Genomic DNA, 19,108 nt, shown 5'->3' on the forward strand with positions numbered 1-19,108 from the left:
GTCATGCTGCTTTTTTTCTTATCTTGGAGACTGTTCTGTGCTTCGAAATCTAATTGGTTTTCCTTTACTTTTATAGGAGCGGGACTTGTTAAAAACTTTTAAGATTCCAGTAGATACTTTAATAACTTACTTGATGACCCTGGAAGACCATTACCATGCAGATGTGGCATACCACAACAACATACATGCTGCAGATGTTGTTCAATCTACCCATGTCCTACTGTCAACCCCAGCATTAGAGGTAAACTACATTGAAGAAAAGAAGGGGCAGTTGTGAGAGAAGAGGATGCACTGAGAGTCTTCTGAACTAAATATTAAAGATCTTAGTTTCTGATCTTAGTTTATTGTTTTTTAAAATAAATCTTAACATTTCTTTAATGAATTCTGTTCTTTTAAAGATATTTTGTGGGGATCAAAGTTACATGTAAATATCGTGCAGAAAATATCACATCTTTTCATTGTATATCATGCAGGTTTTTGCTGTCATAACCCTTTTCACCATAACACAATGCATATCTTGTTTCCACCATCTTATTATTTATACATGCTGTTCTGTAGTAATTTCCAATGTGGTACTCTACCTAAACACAGTAAATGGGATTTCTTAGGAAAGTTTATTCTGATCCGGAAAGGCTACTTTTGTATTTATTTCTAAGACAGATTGGAACATCTACTAAATTTTCACTGGACTATGTCTTTTTTTTACTCCCCCCCTCCCCCGACCTCCCTCTCACCCCATAAATATTTCAAAATTGGGAAAAAAGTAATCTGTTCTTTCTGAAGCAATTACCTTCTTGAAAGTTCTTAAATATCTGAAGTAAAAGGATGTGAAATTTGGAGATTTTCCCTCTTTTAAGCACAGTTCAGGTCTTAACATAGCAAACAATGATATATCCCAGCAAATGGTTAGAAAAAAAGCAGTAGAAATTGTATTAGTTCAAAAGGATTTACCCTCATTTTCAAAAAGGGCTGCATTTTGACTCTTTCCTTTAATGGTCAGTATTTCATGTTACTGAATATACCTGTTCTACCTTCTTAAAAATAGTGGATTTTGAGACTGCTGGAAAGCTTGTATTCTCAAAGAGTTGGAAATCTCTTGAGAAAAATTTTCTTGCTCTCAAGAAGAAAGATCAGATAATGTTCTTAAAACACCGCTGGCTACACCACACAGCTAAACTAGTCATCAGTAAAATTTTGGGGTTTTTTTATAGATCAGGTTTGTTTTTTTTTCCATGGCCTTCTTATCAGCAGAGCTTTAGCCAGTGAAATGGCAATATCTGCCCAGTGCCACTGCTGGTCTGTGCACTTCTGAGCCATTCTTGATCAGTTTTGAAAGCATTTGCATCTTGTGGGTGCTTCTGAAAACAGGGCACTGGGCTCAGTGACATTGCAAGTCCATTGCAGTCCTCTTTTCCTGTCTTCCAAATAATCTCATCCAAGTGGAAAATCAGTAAATGCTAAGTGAGATTTGTGTAGTCTGTCACTATTTCCTTTAGCATTATGTAGGAGATTTGCATCTTTTGAGTACAGGACAATACACAGGAGTCAAGGTGAAATATTTAACTTTATCTTGTGCTATAAGTTAGAAATCTGTACTTAATTGTCTAATAAAGGTGGATTTATTTACAGACTGAAGCTGAAAATACTTCAGCAGTGACAGAATTTAGTGATGCTCTCTGTATGAAGTACGAATCAGTTTATTTTGGCCAAACTTGAAATATTTATGAAATTCTACATAATGATTTCACAAAGGGTTTGATAGCTTGTGTGTAAAGTCACTAGAGATCATGGTATATTTCAAATGTGTTTTGTTTGCTCACATCCAGATTCAAAGTAGAGTCCTTTTTATTGAAAACACTTTTTCACTGGTTGGTGATTCATTTCTGTTTCATTATATTCTAGGCGGTATTCACTGATTTGGAGATTCTTGCAGCAATTTTTGCCAGTGCTATACATGATGTAGATCATCCTGGGGTTTCAAACCAGTTTCTTATCAACACAAGTAAGTTTGATGTTTAGTGGTTTTCTCAAAAATTTGTTGTGAGGTTTGCACATAGCAACTGAAAAATACACAGTTCATTCCTTGCTTGCTTCTAGTTCTAATTTTTTTCTCAATAAATACATACATGTTTATATTTAAAACCTGATATTACTTTGCAGTTTTTGTAACCTTAGAAATAACTTACATTGTACACTCTAGCAGGAATTACTAAGGTATGAACTATAAACCTGGCATTGTTTCAATGTATTGCATGTTGTCTCTCCTGGAAATACAGTTGCTTTACATTAAATAGATAAAGTTTTAGGAAGAGAATGAAGGAAGATTCAAAAAAACTAAACAAACAACAAGACAAGAGTTTATGTGTTTATACTGGAAACGTATGAAATGACCAAGGATAGATATTCAGAAAGCAGAAAAGCAAGTTTCTTTTTAGCAAACACAGTCAGGACAATCTCTTCCCAGATCCTGTACTTGGCTTTTGATTTCTCATGCCTTGTAGACTGAATTTCCTCTCCATGTTTCTGAAGCTATGATAAACCTGTTCATTTTTTTTCTGACCTCAATGTCATCTCCAAATTTGAAACCCAGTGTACTTCTGCATTCCTCAAGGCTGTTGTCTGCAAAATTGCTGAACGTCTATCCACTCCTTATTCATCTACTGAAAGAAAAACACTGTTAACTTTATTAAACCTGATCATGACATATTTACTCAATGGTTTGTTGTCCCAGTGGCAACCTGCTTGGGTTTTGTTGACTTATGGCGCTATTATCAGTGGATAGCACTTTGTAGGTCAGTACAAGTTCCATCATACTATGTTATTTCTTCTGCACTCTGACAACTTCTCCTTTTATGGTAAGTGACCCAGAAGTACAGGGTTTAAATAATACTAATATTCCAAGCAGAGAAGAAGAAAAAGCAACAGAAATGGAAGCATACCCAGTGCTGTGTATTTGACCCATCTGGTTGCACATTTATAGATACTGTCACTTCTGCATATGGGTGAATCTATTTCACAATGTTAAAATAGAATGACCTCAAATCAGCAGTAGAATTTGAAAAAGGAAGCTCCTCCTCTGACTCATTGCTGCTGTTCAAATTCAAATAATATTCAAATAAGACATGCACTTCAGTTTAGCCTGCACTTTGTTTTGTTTGTCTCAATGGCCTAAGGGCCACCCTATAATAAAATTGAATTTGATGACTCATCCACATGGAAGAGGATTAATATTGACTGGATTTTTTTGTCCCTTACTGGGGACCAGTACAATTCAGCAGTGCAATAAAGGCAGAGAGTGAATCAAACTTTGTGCAAAAAAATGTTGATAATACCTGAATTCTTAAGAGTGGGCATATGTAAGTAAAGCCTTTTTTTTACTTGTTAAGTCAGAAATTGAGTACCAGTTTATATTGATGGCTCCAAGGTTTTATGAGCAAATCAATGTATTGTTCAGGTTTAAGAGGGTTGGCTTAGTTGAAGGGACAAGTAGTGGTGCATAAAGCTTTTACTTCTAGTTAGATAGATTGAAATTCAGCTAATACAGGAGTCATACTCATGCTCATAATTACCAGCTCAGAAAATATATCATGTTTTTCTCCATTCAGCTTTTGATAAAGGAGGCTTATGTGCCAGTCAAGTAACAACACTAATTGAAACTGCTGTTGCAAGGCTGAAAGAAGGAAAAAGATTTTGTTTCTTTTAAATTGTTCTGTGTACAAGGAATAAACTGCAGGAACAGAGACAGAAAAGGAGAATTTAATGTGTGTTTCTCAAATCAGAAATTTTCCTAATCTCTAGAAGATTCACTTCCATCTAATTTTGTTTTTCCAGTGAACCAAACAATGTATTAAGATTTCACTAAATACATATTTCACTAAATATAAGAAATTTACATTTCACCAAATATAAGAATGCATTTTTAAAAAAACCATTATTGACTTAGTTACTTAAAGTATGTACATACTTGCCATATTTTCATCTTATTTTTTACAATAAGTCTTGGGATTTTTCTATTCTATTCCTATTTAAAGTCTATTACAGAGTTGTTACCTAAACTCTTGCATGCTATTAAAGAACAAACAAATATAAAGTGTTTTGGCATCAGAGGAGATGCTTATTTTACCACTGTAACTCCGTCCTTGCAGAAAAATATTCTTGAATCTTATAATATGTAACCCAGATTACCAAGGGGGAGCTTTCTTCCATTTTTACATCAATTTTGAAGTTGAGTGAATTTTAGCTGTGTCTAGCTCCAGCTCTTCCGAAGTATTTTGGCAATGTGGAGTGTTTTGCAGTTGCAGTGAATCAGAAGGCTGTTAGAAAGGAAAATAAACTAGTGCCTGTTTTCTGCATAGGAAAGACAAGTATGCAAGCTTTGTATGTGTCCTGAGAAAGACAATAGAGAGATCATTTTACAAACTTGCATTCTTTCTACTTCTGTTGTTACCAAAGGTTTTGCTGCCTTTGGGAGAAGGAAAGGCAGAGGAATGCTTTCCTGATTCAACAGATTGATTTATTCAAGACAGGAGAGGAAGACAGAAGGAGAATAGATAATGAGATTAATGAAACCTGAGGATCAAAGCTTTTAGAGGTCTCCCATTGAACCAGAGACATTTTAAAACATTTCTGCTGCAAAAGAAGAAAAGAGGACAAAGAGTGGAATAGACTGATGTGTGTCTAGACTTAGGCTAGAACAGCTGTAATAAACAGAAGTTAATGTAGCACATGAAAAGTATGATTGCTTAAAATTATTTGAGTTTTCTTTGTGATAGATTTATTTACAAGTTATATCTTAAAGCATATGCAAGCTGACTGTGCAGTGTTCCTGGGTTAAAGCTAAAGCTGTGCAGAAAGTTTCATACCTGCTTCGATTTTTCAGAGCTGTCTGTTCAGCAGGTCTAAGCTGACCTTACAGGTGAGCCTTAGCACAGGCATGGCTGGGAAAGCCTGTGTTTCTCTCACGGCCACATGGGGTGACTGAGGTAAGGATAATTCCATTGGTCAAGACAGCATTGCAGGCAGCATCAGGGACTGACCAGGCTCAAACACAAGGCAGCAGGCAAGGCCACTGCCTGCAGTTTCACACCATGTGACATTACATGAGAAAGACAGAAGGGTGGCTGTTCCCATCCTACCAGCCCTCAGTTGTCATGGACTAATGACTGTACGCCTAGTTCACTAGGCATCTGAGCGTCTTAGATAACTGCAGAAGGACATGATTTGAAAACCAAGAAGCGTGTGCTCTGCAGCAGACCTGCAGAAAAGCCTCAGCAGAGTATTCCCAGGTCAAAGTGCTGAAAAGCTGGGAATATTGAAACAATAGAATTTTAGGTATTTTCGAAATTTAGGATGGAGAGAAGCATGAAAAAGACACCGCATCGGAGGGTGATTTAGTTGAGGTGTGTTTATGCATATATTATGCATATAATATTTTCTAAGTTACCTCATGCAGATATAAAAAATTTATTCTGAAAATCACCTTTGTTGTATTTTTTCAAACTTGCCACATGTGTACATGCATCATTGCAAAGCCTTTTCTTTGTTTTGCTCAACATACTTTGCCTTGACCTAGTAAGATATTCAGTCAATAATTCTGTAACTTTCAGGGCTGTTATTAAAAGTTTATCTGTAAATCTTGTTATGCATGTAATGAATTAGAAAAAGACCTTAAGGGATGTGTTAGAAGCCTAGGCTTAAGTAACATTCTGCCCTGCAATTGTTATTGCAGATTCTGAACTCGCCTTGATGTACAATGACTCATCAGTACTGGAGAATCATCACTTAGCTGTGGGTTTCAAGCTGCTACAGGAAGAAAATTGTGACATTTTCCAAAATTTGACCAAAAAACAGAGACAATCATTGAGGAAAATGGTCATTGACATTGTGAGTTTTGAGACTTCTTCTTCCATAGAGCTAGTACATTGAATAATAAAGCACAGAAGCATTTTATGATAACATTTACACGTTATCCAGCCCGTAAACAATGAAGTGGAAGTTTGAAGTTTTGTCATGACTTACCCAAACATGCATAGTGGATTCTTTTAAGATTCAATAACTTCCAATAACATTTCTAGAAAGTATACAATTCTTTCTCAAGCTGGTTTTGTACTGACATGTATGCCATTCTACCATCACAGTTAGAAATTTGCTACTGAATTAATAATGAATTTGAGCTAATCAGTCCATTCTGAACAATGCTGAGCAATGATTTTTTCATATTCTTAAAATAACTGCTATGAGAATGTACTGTTATGAACCTACAGGACTCATACCTGTATCATGGATTCAGACACAGAAGCTATGGATTCCTTCCAAAACTTTTGATTTATACGTTTAATTATTTTTCAAAGAAACTCCAGTAGTACCATTTGCATAGTGTTCATTTTTTGTTTGTTTTTTTTCTAGGTACTTGCAACAGATATGTCTAAGCATATGAATCTACTGGCTGATTTAAAAACTATGGTTGAAACTAAAAAAGTGACCAGTTCTGGTGTCCTGCTTCTTGATAACTATTCAGACAGGATTCAGGTAAGGAAATGATTTCTGAAGATGATCACTTGTATTCCATATGAACATTGTCATCCCCATTCTCCAGCATGGATTTGAGCTGTCTCTTTCGCACCACGATTCGCTGCTTCCCTCTGTTTCCTCCCAGGTCTAAGTGACATGGTCTGAGTGACTCCCTGGGAGACTAACAAAGTGCTAGGGTAGTTCAGGGCTAAATGAGGCTTCGGCCTTCCCTTCAAATTACCAAAATGTGATTCCTTTTCTCACAAGGATTTTGTGACCGTTAGAGTAGCAGAAGCCACATAGTTCCTGGCTCTTACTGCAAGTCTGAGAAGCACACAAGCACTTAAGTTTTGGCTGTTTGGAATAAATCTTACATTACATGTATTTTCAAGCTTTCGTTTCACAGTCACCAGAAATGTAAAGAAAAAAAAAGAGCTGCTTTTCTTCAATGTAATAACACCACAAGTGTTCAATCTGTTCTAGGTTCTTCAGAACATGGTGCACTGTGCAGATCTGAGCAACCCTACCAAGCCACTGCATCTCTACCGCCAATGGACAGACAGAATAATGGAGGAATTTTTCCGTCAGGGAGACCGGGAAAGAGAGAGGGGAATGGAGATAAGCCCCATGTGTGATAAGCACAATGCATCTGTAGAAAAGTCACAGGTAACTGATTTGATAAGGCAGTTAAATCTTTTAGAAGAAAAGGATGGTACATAGTTTTGTTTGGAATGATTTCTGAATTAACTTTTTCCTTTTCTTCCCCTTGAGTTGATTAATTCAGCTCCTCAGTAGTAAGTGAGCCAAACTGAGACTTTTACTATGAAAACATAGTGCATGGCAGTATGTTTGCTGAAGGGATTCCATTACTATCCTGACCTGAAAAGCAGCATACATGCCAAAAGAGATTATTGTACATTGGGGTTTCCTTCAAAAACAGAATTAAACATCAAGCAGGCATGTGGCTCACTAGATGCAGTGGAATTGTTTGGAATGAGCTGTTCACTTGAAAACAAATCCCTTTCCATGCTCTTATCCAATATCCTGAATCAGACTTTTGAAAAGTAAGAGACCTTATCTATTATGCAAACTAGTATGGTTTCCTTTCAGCCACCTTTAAGGGTAATGTATCCTGTGTCCTTTCCTAGTGTTAAATTCCTCGTACTTCGCATGACTTACTCATTTCTCTGTGAATAATCATATTCTTGTATTATTTGAAACAGGTGGGTTTTATAGATTACATTGTTCATCCTCTGTGGGAGACATGGGCAGATCTCGTTCATCCAGATGCCCAGGATATCTTAGATACACTGGAGGACAATCGAGAATGGTACCAGAGCACAATCCCTCGAAGTCCCTCTCCTGCACCTGAAGAAAAGGAAGCGGGAAAGCAGGGTCAAACTGAAAAATTCCAGTTTGAGCTAACACTGGAGGAAGATGGGGAGTCAGACACCGAAAAAGACAGTGGAAGTCAAGTGGAAGAAGACGCCAGCTTCAGTGACTCCAAGACTCTTTGTACCCAGGATTCAGAATCCACTGAAATTCCTCTAGATGAGCAAGTAGGGGAAGTGGAAGAGGAGGATAACCAAGCAGCAGAGCCTTGTGTGGTAGAAGAACATTCTTCTGACACATAACAATGAAAACACAGTCTCTTTCTCTCTTGCTCTCTCTTTCTTTTCCTCTTCTCTGTTTTATTTTGTTTTGTTTTGTTTTGTTTTGTTGGTTTTTTTTTTGTTTGTTTTGTTTTGTTTTTTGTGGGGGGTAGAGCTGGGAAAATTTCACTTTCTTTTTAGGGGGGGTTGGTTTTTTTTTTAAATGTAGGTAATGATTTCCAAAGTATATATCACATACTACAACAACGTGGTCAGAACTTGGTGTTGTCTGCCAGGATGATTGTTGATCAAAACTGAAGTTGATGACTCAGTTTGGCACTCAGGAATATTGTAACCAGAATTTGCACCTCCATGGTGTCAGAAAGCAGGGGGAGAGCATCCATAAATTACATTTTAAAGAGGTCTCTATTTGGCAGATTCCACTAAAGAAAGCAAATGCTTTCAGAGGAGTACCACCTGCCAAATGAATGTTGTTATGCTTTGATAGTTTTTGAATTCATTGTATTGTATTGTAAGATACTGGATAATGTTCATCTTTGGAGGAAACAGAAAGAAAAAACATTGAGGTTCTGACTGAAAAACAAATTCACAAAAATGTTGGGACACAAATGGGTTCTGTTATCAACATGAAGATAAGCTGTGAAAATTGCATAATTTTCTAATTTCTAATCTTCTGAGACATGACTGAAAAAAATGTGACCCAGTGGGTTGCACTAACCTCTCCATTTTGTATAATATGCGAGAGAGATCTTTTTTAGAGCTTACTTTTATTAAATAAACCAAGGTATTATATTTAAAAAGAACCACTTTTATCCACCACTGGTTATTTTTTTCCAAAGAGTAACTTACAAGTTTTCAGTACAAAATCTGTACTACACTGGATAATACTTCTAGGGTTTTTTTTCTTTAATTCTCTCTCTTTTTTTCTCTTTTTTTTCTTTTTTTTTTCTTTCTTTTTTTTTTTAATTTTTTAATTTTTTTTTTGGCACCTTAGAATGTCATGGTAATATTGAGCTGTAAAGGTATATTATTTTATATATTAGTGAGTTCCATGAATATTTTTTTGTGTTGCATAAAACTTTGTCAGTATGATAGTTTTTATTGTTTATTTTTTTTTTTTATCACAATTTTCCCAGATGTGTTAGTGGACTTATATAGTGATTTTTCCCTCCTAGTGGCCTGATCCTGCCAACTCTGTCTTATTGAAAGAAGTGGTCCCAGTGATACCACCTGGGACCTCTAACACTGGGATTTACAGGACCAGAGCCTGTAAAAAGAGTAATGAATTGTCATCACTACAAAAGCACCTCTTTTGGTATTCTAACAAAATTTTTTCCTCTGAAACATGGTTTTTCTGACTGCTTTTGTCTGGGAGCTACAGACTGCTAAATCAGAACAGACTAATACAATGTATGAAATATTTGTTCTGGTAAAAAAAAAAACGTTAGTGTAGTATTTCCAGTTTATGACTCCCAGTAACTTTTAATCTGGGTAGCTATCTAGTTAAACCATTTGCTAATCTGAGAGGTGTACAACATAAAAATAATGATTAGTGTTATTTTTTCATGTCTTTGTTGCAAGAAGAGCCAGACCAGTCTTGTCTTTTTATATTGTTATATAAATGAGCAGTGCATCATTGGAGTTGCAGTTTTCTCCACACTATTTCAATCTTAGATCTTTTCATCCTTTATCCAGTTTGTGCTAAGGGAATCCTACCTTTCAGTTTGATTGGTACTGAAAGCTTCCATAACTTGGAAAGCTAAAGGGAGGTAGGAGTTCATATTTGTCATTTTTCAGCTGTTTGGCGACGTGGAAGAAGAGATTTTATTTTCTCCACTTTACTCTTCATTAGATTTGTAGTTTTGAGTGTAGAAGATGGGAAATAGTTGCCTAGCTAGCTCAGGAGGCTAGCAGACTCCCAGGCTGTAAAATTCTGTTAAAATGACAAGGTAATTTCTTAATAAAAGGTGACAGCAGCAGCCATTATTTTCCCCTTGGATTTTTTTGTAGCAAATGTGCAGATATGAATGCAGGTACTTTTAAATTAACAGAGATCTGTAATAAAACCTGTTTTAAACCTGAAACTTATAATTGGCTAATCATTCAACTTTTAAATAAAATTTGCATTCTTCTATATCCAGGCCATATTTTTTTTTACCATTAGACTCACAGGGCCTTAGCACAGAACATGCAGAAGGAGTAAAAGAATGAAGATAACTCATGGGGTTTTTTTATGTTTTGACTTTTTTTTAATTCTTTTTTTTTTTTTTTTTTCACCATTTCTTGCTGAACCTGATCCATCTAAAAGTCCTTTCAGCCCCCAAGAGTGCCTGGAACCTCAGTAGCGGAAAAGCAATATAAATTCCAGAATAATCAGTAGGACCTGGAAGGTTGTTTCTGCACTAATTGAAAGTAAATAAACATAAAACCATATTGTGAGATATCCACCTGTACATGTGGACAATCAAATCATATGATATCGTTTCTTAGAGTTGGGGATATAATGCACTGTACAATCTTTTTTTTCCTCTTTTGCCAAAGTGTGTTTTAGCATTGTACACTGCTTTAAAACAATACAATTTACAAGTGGCTTTATGTGTTGTGAATATTTTTGCCATAAAAAAATGCAGTGAGTGCATATTGAGTGGGAGGAAAACAGAAAAATCATCTTGTTTATAAAAGTACACTTTAGCTTGCAAGTTGCTGTACTCCGTAATGCTGTATTTAAATTCTTAAATTGTTTTGTGTCACTAAAAAAAAGATAGTGAAAGAATATAGATAGAACAAATAGCATTCAGAAGTTTAAAAACTTGAATGAAGTGGATTTTATAGAAAGCTTTGACAGCTCTTTTCAAATGCATTATTTATTTTTTGTGCCATGCATTTTTCTCACCAAATGACCTTACCTGTAATACAGTCTTGTTTGTCTCTGTTTACAACCATGTATTTATTGTAATGTACATACTGTAATGTTTATTGTAAATTATCCGTTCTTATTATAACATCACCCTTGTCAGGGTGGTGTTGCTGTATCTGGAAACTCTTGGTGAGAGAATGACTATTGTGTATACATATTCCTTGTACATTTCTTCTCCTGTAATATATTCAGTGTCACCACAGAGCTCGTTTATGGAAGATTCAAGAAAAGTATAAAATACATAAAGATATATCGATTTAAAAAGCTGCAGGTCTTTGGTCCCAGGGCTGTGCCTTAACTTTAAACAATATTTTCTTGTTTAGCTGCATTTGAAAAGTAAGGTAGCCTTGGGGCTGGGGCTGGGCATTTATACCATATTTTTAGTTGCTAACCGATGGGGGATACTCTTATGAGCTAATACGTGTAATACTACAATAAATTTTCATTCTTGACCCTGCTGGAAGTTCAAGCTTTTGCGGACTTCTGGTAATGTAATTGTATTATCTCTGAATATCTTTTTACAGCCTGTAATTGGGGATTATTGCAGCCATTTTTTGTTCCTAAAAAAGATAAATAATTGATGCTGCATTTCAGTGCTGAAATGCACTGAAACAGCTTTGGAAAGCATCTCTAATAAACATTTGATTTTAATGCATATTGTGAAATGGAATGATCAGAAATAAGAGGGTGTAACTCATACACTTTTACAATTGTCTGTAATGTCTCTTCTTTAGTAGCACAAATGATCACTGTATAAGTAGAATCCATAGTAGGATATACAACTTCAGTCTTGGAAATGCTTTCCAATATTAGTGTTACAAGTAGCCAAAGTTTATTTTATATAGGTGTAGCTAAAGCTTTGTGCAGGTGTGTGTAGCATAGTGCACTAGCTCTACAGAAGAGCAGTAAACTGTTAGATGTTTTAATAACACTTCTATTAGGTTTGCAGGTTGGACTGAGCAGCTCTTGCTGTTTGACTTGTCACATTGCTCCAAATAACTCAGAGCTGGTATCACTGAATTTGCCAGAGTGAGGTAAATACCTCTTCTGCTTTTCAGTGATGCATAGCCCCAGTAACTTGCGACTTATTAGTGAAAGGAGAGATTCTTTTCCAACAAAAAAAAAATGGAATCTCCTTTTTGACACAAACTGTAGATTTTAGCAGCCCTGGCCCAAAGGAATTCGAATGCTTTTGTTTTATATGGTCTAAAAGGGACACTAAAACAACAGAAATCCTGAACAATTTCTTGCTACTGTTTTAATTCGGTATTTTCTTTGGGGATGTCTTGAGAGTGGCAACTTGTGTGAACATTGCACATGGCTATTCTTTCACTGGTTTCTTAGCCTCTCTTACAGCCTATGGGTTAGTACTGTACATCAATACCTTCATATGAGATTTTATATGCAATGGAAATAAAAGCATGTGTTGTTTCTGCCTAGTTACTGTATTTTATTTTTTTTTGAATGTTAACTTTTTTTACATGCATCCCATCGTTTTGAAAGCTTAAGAGAAAATACATTTCCAGAATAATTTGATTACTGTATTTTGTCAGAATAGTGTTTCTCATGGATAATAAAAAATAAATGTGAGCCAGAAAAGTCAATAAAATATGGTGTTTCTTAAGGAACCTGATCCACAAACTTGTGATGTGTAGTTATAATGGAAAGGCGTGCAATCGTGGTTTTCAGGAAATTATGCCACTGGATCGAATGGCTTTAAAGAAACTAGATGTCTAAGGTTGTCCAAAGGAGCAATATGCTGGGATACCACAAAGAAACATAACCAAACCAAACCAAACCGAAAAAAGTGTGCCACAGTTAAACGTTGCCACAATCTCTGTTCCAAATGGATGATTTAAAAAAAAAAAAAATTCTCTTAAAAATAAAATTCATAAACTATAGTGTTTCTTTGAGGAAGAAATATGGTCTTAGCATGAGTCTAAATCTTAAAGTGGATTTCAGGCACCTTTTAGGTGCCTGGTTTTTGCGATCAGTGTGAGATTTTGTGGGACTCTGCTTACATGAAAATAGTTCCTGGTTGAATAAAAAACAAACAAAAAAAGTCTATGTTAATTTTTTTCCTTAAGTCTCTTAGATCCTTCTTTGGGTTTAGGGGTTAGTTTGCAAGGAGAATGAATTCTTAGGGCTCCATTTTATTTGCACCTTTGTGTCAGAAAATGCTGCTTAGTGGTATGTGTGGAAGATGAAGGATGCTACAATGGGTGGGTAAGTTAGATGATGTCTGTCACTCCTGTCAGGCTCCTCCTTGCATGTTTCCAGCTGCCCTAATGAAAAAAAAATGGCTATTATTTTACGGAGGAAGGAGTCTCAAATTATTGTTGGCAGTACTAAAACCTTTTCAGTAAGCAGATCAGCTACCAAAGCTGTGCATAAGCCTGAAGCTGTCAGCAGTAGCTCACGGCTTCCTTCCTGCATCCTCTGGCACTACTTTGTCAGTGTCTGCACATGGAAATAATGGATCAGAATAGAGAAGTTTTAGAGCAAAACCAAAATGTATCCCCTGCTTCAGTGCAGACAGCTGCTGCTGTAGCAGTTCAGTGTTATTTATGAACAAATGACTCTTCTATTTCCTAACGAGACAAATAGTCTAAATAGCTGCAGCTTTGTTTGCTTAATCTCTCTGCAACGTGGAAAATGAAAGTCACAGCTACTAGCACACGTAGTGTTTACTGGAATGATCAGTCCAATTTCTCTCCAGCTGTGATTAATTTAGCTTAGGTTTTTCCAGGAAAAAAAAAAAAAAAAAAGTTCAAAGATGTTATAGGAACCTTTAGTTAGTTCAATTTAGTTTAGTCTGAAGAATAAAGAAAATCTCTAGCTTCCTCCTGTCAAACTGGTTGAGAAATCTACTAAAATAATAAAGGGGAATAGGAAGTCCAAACAGAAATCAGAATGACAAATTGGGAGCAAAACCTGAGCAGGGAGAAATAGTCACCAACTAAAATAATCTCATCAGAGATATCCCATAGTTTCCATATGGACATTAGGAGAGCTGAGTTTGATTTTTGTCTCAATGCCCTGGGTACAAAGCCACCTTTTTGCCTTTGTGCAAAGCAAATATTTTGAGTTCTTTGAAGTTACTGTGGCTATAGTAAAAACTGTTTATGTAGTTAAGATGTATATATACAAATTTAAAAATTGCTCAATGCAATGCAAAGCTAATCTCAGCTTTAAAAATGTGGGATGACTGTCTCTGATAAACAAGCCCTTAGTATGGGAGATGTCACACCTGAGTAAACAGCCCTTAGTGAAAGCAACAGGGAGAAGACATGGGACTCCAGATAGTGTTAATTATCTAGTGCTGATGAGCTGGGCAGACAGCAAATACTGAGATCAGAAACTCATCATTCGTATTACTTCCATTCGTACCCCTGTCCTCTGAAATCCATTGAGTTCAGATGCCTTCAACATAAGCATCTCTAATATGCAGCAAAGACCATTTTTTGTTTATCTGAAGAAGTCTGGAAAAAAGAGGTTTTGCAGCATGCAGTAGTCAAACTACAGTGGCATGTTTGGTACATGTGTAGGACTTGGCTAGCAGCAAATGCCTACGAGCTTTCATTGCATGGGGCTAGGCACAGACAGTTAAAGTCAGCTTAAAATCCTCAGAATCCTCTAAAAGTTGAGACTCCAGAAATCTAATTGCCAAATCTCTTAAGAACTTAAGTTAAATTTGTTATTTTAACATGTGCTGGTTTTTTCTGGGGTAGAGTTAATTGTCTTCACAGGGGGCTGTGTTTTGGATTTAAGCTGAACACAGGGTTGACAATACAGAGATGTTTTTGTTATTGCTGAGCAGAGCTCACACAGACCCAAAGCCTTTTCTGCTTCTCGTATTGCCATGGTGCTGAGGGGGCTGGGGGTGCCTGGGAGGTTGGGAGCAGACACAGCCAGGACAGGTGACCTCAACTGAGCAGAGGGAGATTTCAGACCATGTGACATAGTGGGGGAAGAAGGAGGAAGTGGGGATGTTTGGAGTGATGGAGTTTGTCTTCCCAAGTCACTGCTGTGTGTGATGGGGCCCTGCTTTTACCCTTCTAATTCCCTCCCAGTCCCATTTATGGGGAAGCAGCTCTGTAGATCTTGGTTGATGGCTGGGGTTAACCAAGACAAGATCTCACTGGAACCTATCAAAAGTGGTCTGTCTCAGGTTGCCTTGAAGTGCAGTATGAAACCCAGGGAAACATGTAAGTGAGGAGAGAGAAGGAGGAAATGTTCTAAGGAAATGTAGTGGGGGAAAAGGACAAAAAAAATGTTTGGAAAAGAGATTATTACAATCTGGCTCAGGGTTTTGACATTTCTTAGTGGGGATGCAACCTCCAACTGTGTCCTCTGAAGTTCTCCTGTGCAGCAGGCATATGGGCCTCCACACTGAGAAGCAGTGCACGGGCTGGTGAAGTGAGGGCAGAGAGGGAGAAACATGAGGAAAGCAAGAAAGAAACCCTCACTCAAGGAGTGGCTCAACCAAACCCACTGCTGCTCTGGGGAAGATTGATGAGCTACAAGTCACAACCAAAACCCATCACTGAACTATGTCTGCTACACACTGATGTTCTGTGCAGTTGCTCCTTGCCCATGTAGTGGTGCAGCCAGAGTCACGGCTTAGTGCTCATTGCTCAATGTGGCACGCAGGCTGTGGTGTCAGCTGCTCTAAAGTCATTGTAGAAGCAGATATCCCTGAAAACTGCCAGTGCCCTGAGGCTGAAATGCACCCCCAAAACTCTCACAGGTGCTGTCGAGAGCAGGTGCCCCAGAGAGCCAACTCCTGTGGGGTGCCTTGGAGTATGGCTGCCCCCTTGCTTGGGGCCTGCCAGCAGTAGCTGGCACAGTCTGTAGATTTCAAAGGCTTTTAAATCATGTTTTCCCAAATGGGAGTGGGGTGCTAACATCATTTGGAGCCCCTGATCTGCAGCACTCAACAGCATAGCAAGGTCAGGAAAGATGTGATCCACAGATAGTGTCCTCAGCAGGGGCACAGGATACAAGCTGTCTTCTAGCACCCTCCTCCACAGTCAGTAATTAGTAATAATGAACACCATTATTATTCAATTTATTCATTATTCTGTCCAAGCTGAAAAAGCCTTCAGTAGCATGACTTCCAACTGAACTAGTTATAGTTTGGTGTCTTTTCCCTGCAGGTAAGTAAAATAACTCTCAAGTTCATGCTTCATTAGAAATGTTTGATATCATTGTCCATTTTTTCCTCACCAGAATTCCCTCCATAAATATTAATACCTTCTGGTGCTTCTCCCAGGCCTGCTGCTGTCCAGGGAGACTAGTGGGGACTCCCTTTAAAAATATGTTGTTGCAGAACCATTCATCCTTTGTGTCTGAGTAAGTTGGCAACGAGCCTCAGATCCCCTGGTCTGCCAGGTTTGCTGGTTCCAGTCTCCACCAGCCAGGAGGAGTGTGAGCCCTCAGCACTGTTTCCTTGTGGGATGGCTGCAGCAGCAGTCCTGGAGCTCCTCTGCTGCTGACAGGCTTGCACAAGCTGCCAGGCTGGAGGAACTGTGCATAGTGGTGCAGGATTTTTCTCTGACAGTTTTGATGTGCTGCAGAATCCTCAGGGCTTTGTGCTTGGAGAGTGGTGGGAATCACAGCCAAGAGCAATGGCACTGTTTTGTGGGGATGAGTCGGGGGGGTGTGGCACAGCAGCCAGGGTGATGTGTTGGGGTATCCCTACTGTTGTTTCCCGCAGATAGCCTAAAAACTTGGATGGTCTTTTTTAGATAAATTTGAACAATTTTATGATGCATTTCTGCAGAGTCCTGCAGCTCTCCTTGTAGCTGCAGCTCTCCCTGGCATCACTAATGGTGTTTATTTCCCTAGGGAGCAGACATTAGAATTTGGCTCCTTTTAGCAAAAGGTATCCTCGTGGTGGTACCCAAATTTTCCTCTGGTGCACAGGATTCAGGAGGAATGGAGATGAAATCCCAGTGCCCTCCCCTCCCCTTTCAGTAGCTACCCAGCAGCAGGCAGTGCATTCCCACTGCTTTCTGGGGGGACAGGCGGTGCCCCCGCAGGGACCCTCCATGCAGGGGTGCTGCCACCTGCATGCCACAACCCCAGGCTGCACATCCTGCTGCTGTGCTGCTGCCACGGCACTGCACAGGAGCAGCTTAGATAGTCACTGACCAATGCAACGGGACTTTTTTGTACTTGTAATGGGAGGAAAACACTGCTTTGGGCATATGCTAATTTTTACACACTCATTTCAGTACAGAACAGCATGCTATTGTGAAAAATAGATCAGAAAACATTTTGAAATAGATTTCCTATCCAAAACCCCATGCTGTATTTCCAGGTTTTGTTATTGGACTGTTTTGTATGTGACTTGATGGTGTTATATAGAGACCACTGTGCCTCTGATAAATTGAAATTTCCTCTAGCTGGATAGAGCTTTGTATGATTTAGAAAGGAAAAGGGAGGGAATGGGGATTTAATTTTAGGCCACTGAAAATCCAGCAGATCTGAAAGCACTAGCAAGGGTATGAATCATTCCTTTCTTCTCTGTGCTACTTCAGATGAACTGCTCTTATGTTCAGCTTCATTAATAATTAATAGAGTGGGGAAGCAGGGCCGGGCCGCATTATCTTCTGTCAAAGCCAAAGGGCATGTCTGCAGATCCACAGCTGCTCTTACACCAAAGCTCTGGAAAGGACAGCTCAGTGTGCAAGAGCAGTGAACACAAAATGTGCTTCTTGCTGTAGCTAACAGTGGTAGTTGACAGAAGGTGAAGGCACCATACAAGGTGAAGTGAAGGTGACATGAAGGCTCTCCAGGAAGAGAAAACAAACACACAATAGGGAACACAACCTTGACATCTGCAGCACAGCTGGCACAGCAAGACAGCCAGGCTTCTTAGAGGAGAGAGAAACATGAGATTTCCGAGAATCTCTTAAATAACAGATAAAAAAGCCTGACTTTTTTCATGAGGCAGGTTGCAACAAAATAAGGACTGTCTGTGTCTTGGTGTCCTGCAGCCTCCTGGACTCACTCTGCAAAGGTACCTGGCTCTGCTGCCTGCCTGGTCCCAAAGTCCCACTCAGATCTATCTCAGGAATGGCTGATGCAAGGAAGTGCACGAGGGCATAGTCCTGGCTGAGGAATTACATTACAGTGCCTGAGCACAGAGGGAAACGGTGGATAAAGGGATGCTGGGAACACCTCTAGGACAGCAGTAAAGCTGCACATCCAGCAATCATTGAGAGAGAGGGGCCACAGCATAATTAGAGGGTGAGGGAGGAGCCTGAGAGTGCTGTCACACTCCTGGCGCAAGGAGGAAAAGAGTCCTTGGAGGGACGTCTACAGGATAGCTTGTGTGGAGTAAGTCATGCCCTGGAAAACAGCTGTAGTGAACACTGGCATGGCAGATCAGGATCCTATTTTAGTCCCTCTACAACTTATTTTATCATCTCTTCTTACCAAGATAAAGTAGCAACTTCCTCCAGTACTGAGGGAAATTAATGTCTGATTACTTTGAGCAATTATCCATGTCAGGATGGTGGGTTGGTTGCTTGCCATCAGTTAACAAGCTTTATTTCAGTAGAGGTGGTTGCACATATCTGCAAGTTATGGCTTTCTGAAAAGCTTTTCCAGTACAGAAATCACTAATACTTAAGTGAGCTTTTGAAACTAGTTCCTTAAGGAGAACTATTGTGTTTCTAATCTATGCTTGGTGTGAAAAAGCATATAAATGCACACAGATAAATATAGATATAGATATAGATATAGATATAGATATAGATATAGATATAGATATAGATATATATACAGATACAGATACAGATACAGATACAGATACAGATACAGATACAAATACAGACACAGATACAGATACAGATACAGGTACAGATACAGATACAGATACAGATATAGATAGAAATTAGTTGAAGAGAGGAAATTCTGTGTGAATGTATGGATGATTATGTTTCTCTAGTGCAGCAGCTGTGCTCTGCAGAAAACAGAAGCCCTCCATAGCCCATTAGTGGGTCTGCCCTTGAGCCATTCCAGCAGTAACCAGGAGTGAATGTCTGGTCAGACTGCC

General features: G+C 38.4%; 1 protein-coding gene across 7 annotated transcripts in view; it reads left to right on the plus strand.

Moving 5' to 3' along the window:
• Window positions 1–12,673, plus strand: part of PDE4D (phosphodiesterase 4D) — a 491,756-nt gene extending 479,083 nt beyond the window's left edge. For all 7 annotated transcript variants that reach the window (XM_086867128.1, XM_086867130.1, XM_086867129.1 and 4 more), the window contains 6 exons: window positions 77–241; window positions 1,903–2,002; window positions 5,729–5,883; window positions 6,406–6,528; window positions 6,994–7,176; window positions 7,734–12,673. In XM_086867128.1, coding sequence (XP_086723254.1) covers window positions 77–241; window positions 1,903–2,002; window positions 5,729–5,883; window positions 6,406–6,528; window positions 6,994–7,176; window positions 7,734–8,144 — 1,137 coding nt within the window. In that variant the 3' untranslated portion in view covers window positions 8,145–12,673. The remainder of the gene's footprint in view (window positions 1–76; window positions 242–1,902; window positions 2,003–5,728; window positions 5,884–6,405; window positions 6,529–6,993; window positions 7,177–7,733) is intronic.
• The last annotated feature ends 6,435 nt before the right edge of the window (window positions 12,674–19,108 follow it).

This window comes from Cyanistes caeruleus, chromosome Z (genome assembly GCF_971803275.1).
Source record: "Cyanistes caeruleus chromosome Z, bCyaCae1.hap1.1, whole genome shotgun sequence".
In the NCBI taxonomy this organism is placed as follows: domain Eukaryota; kingdom Metazoa; phylum Chordata; class Aves; order Passeriformes; family Paridae; genus Cyanistes; species Cyanistes caeruleus.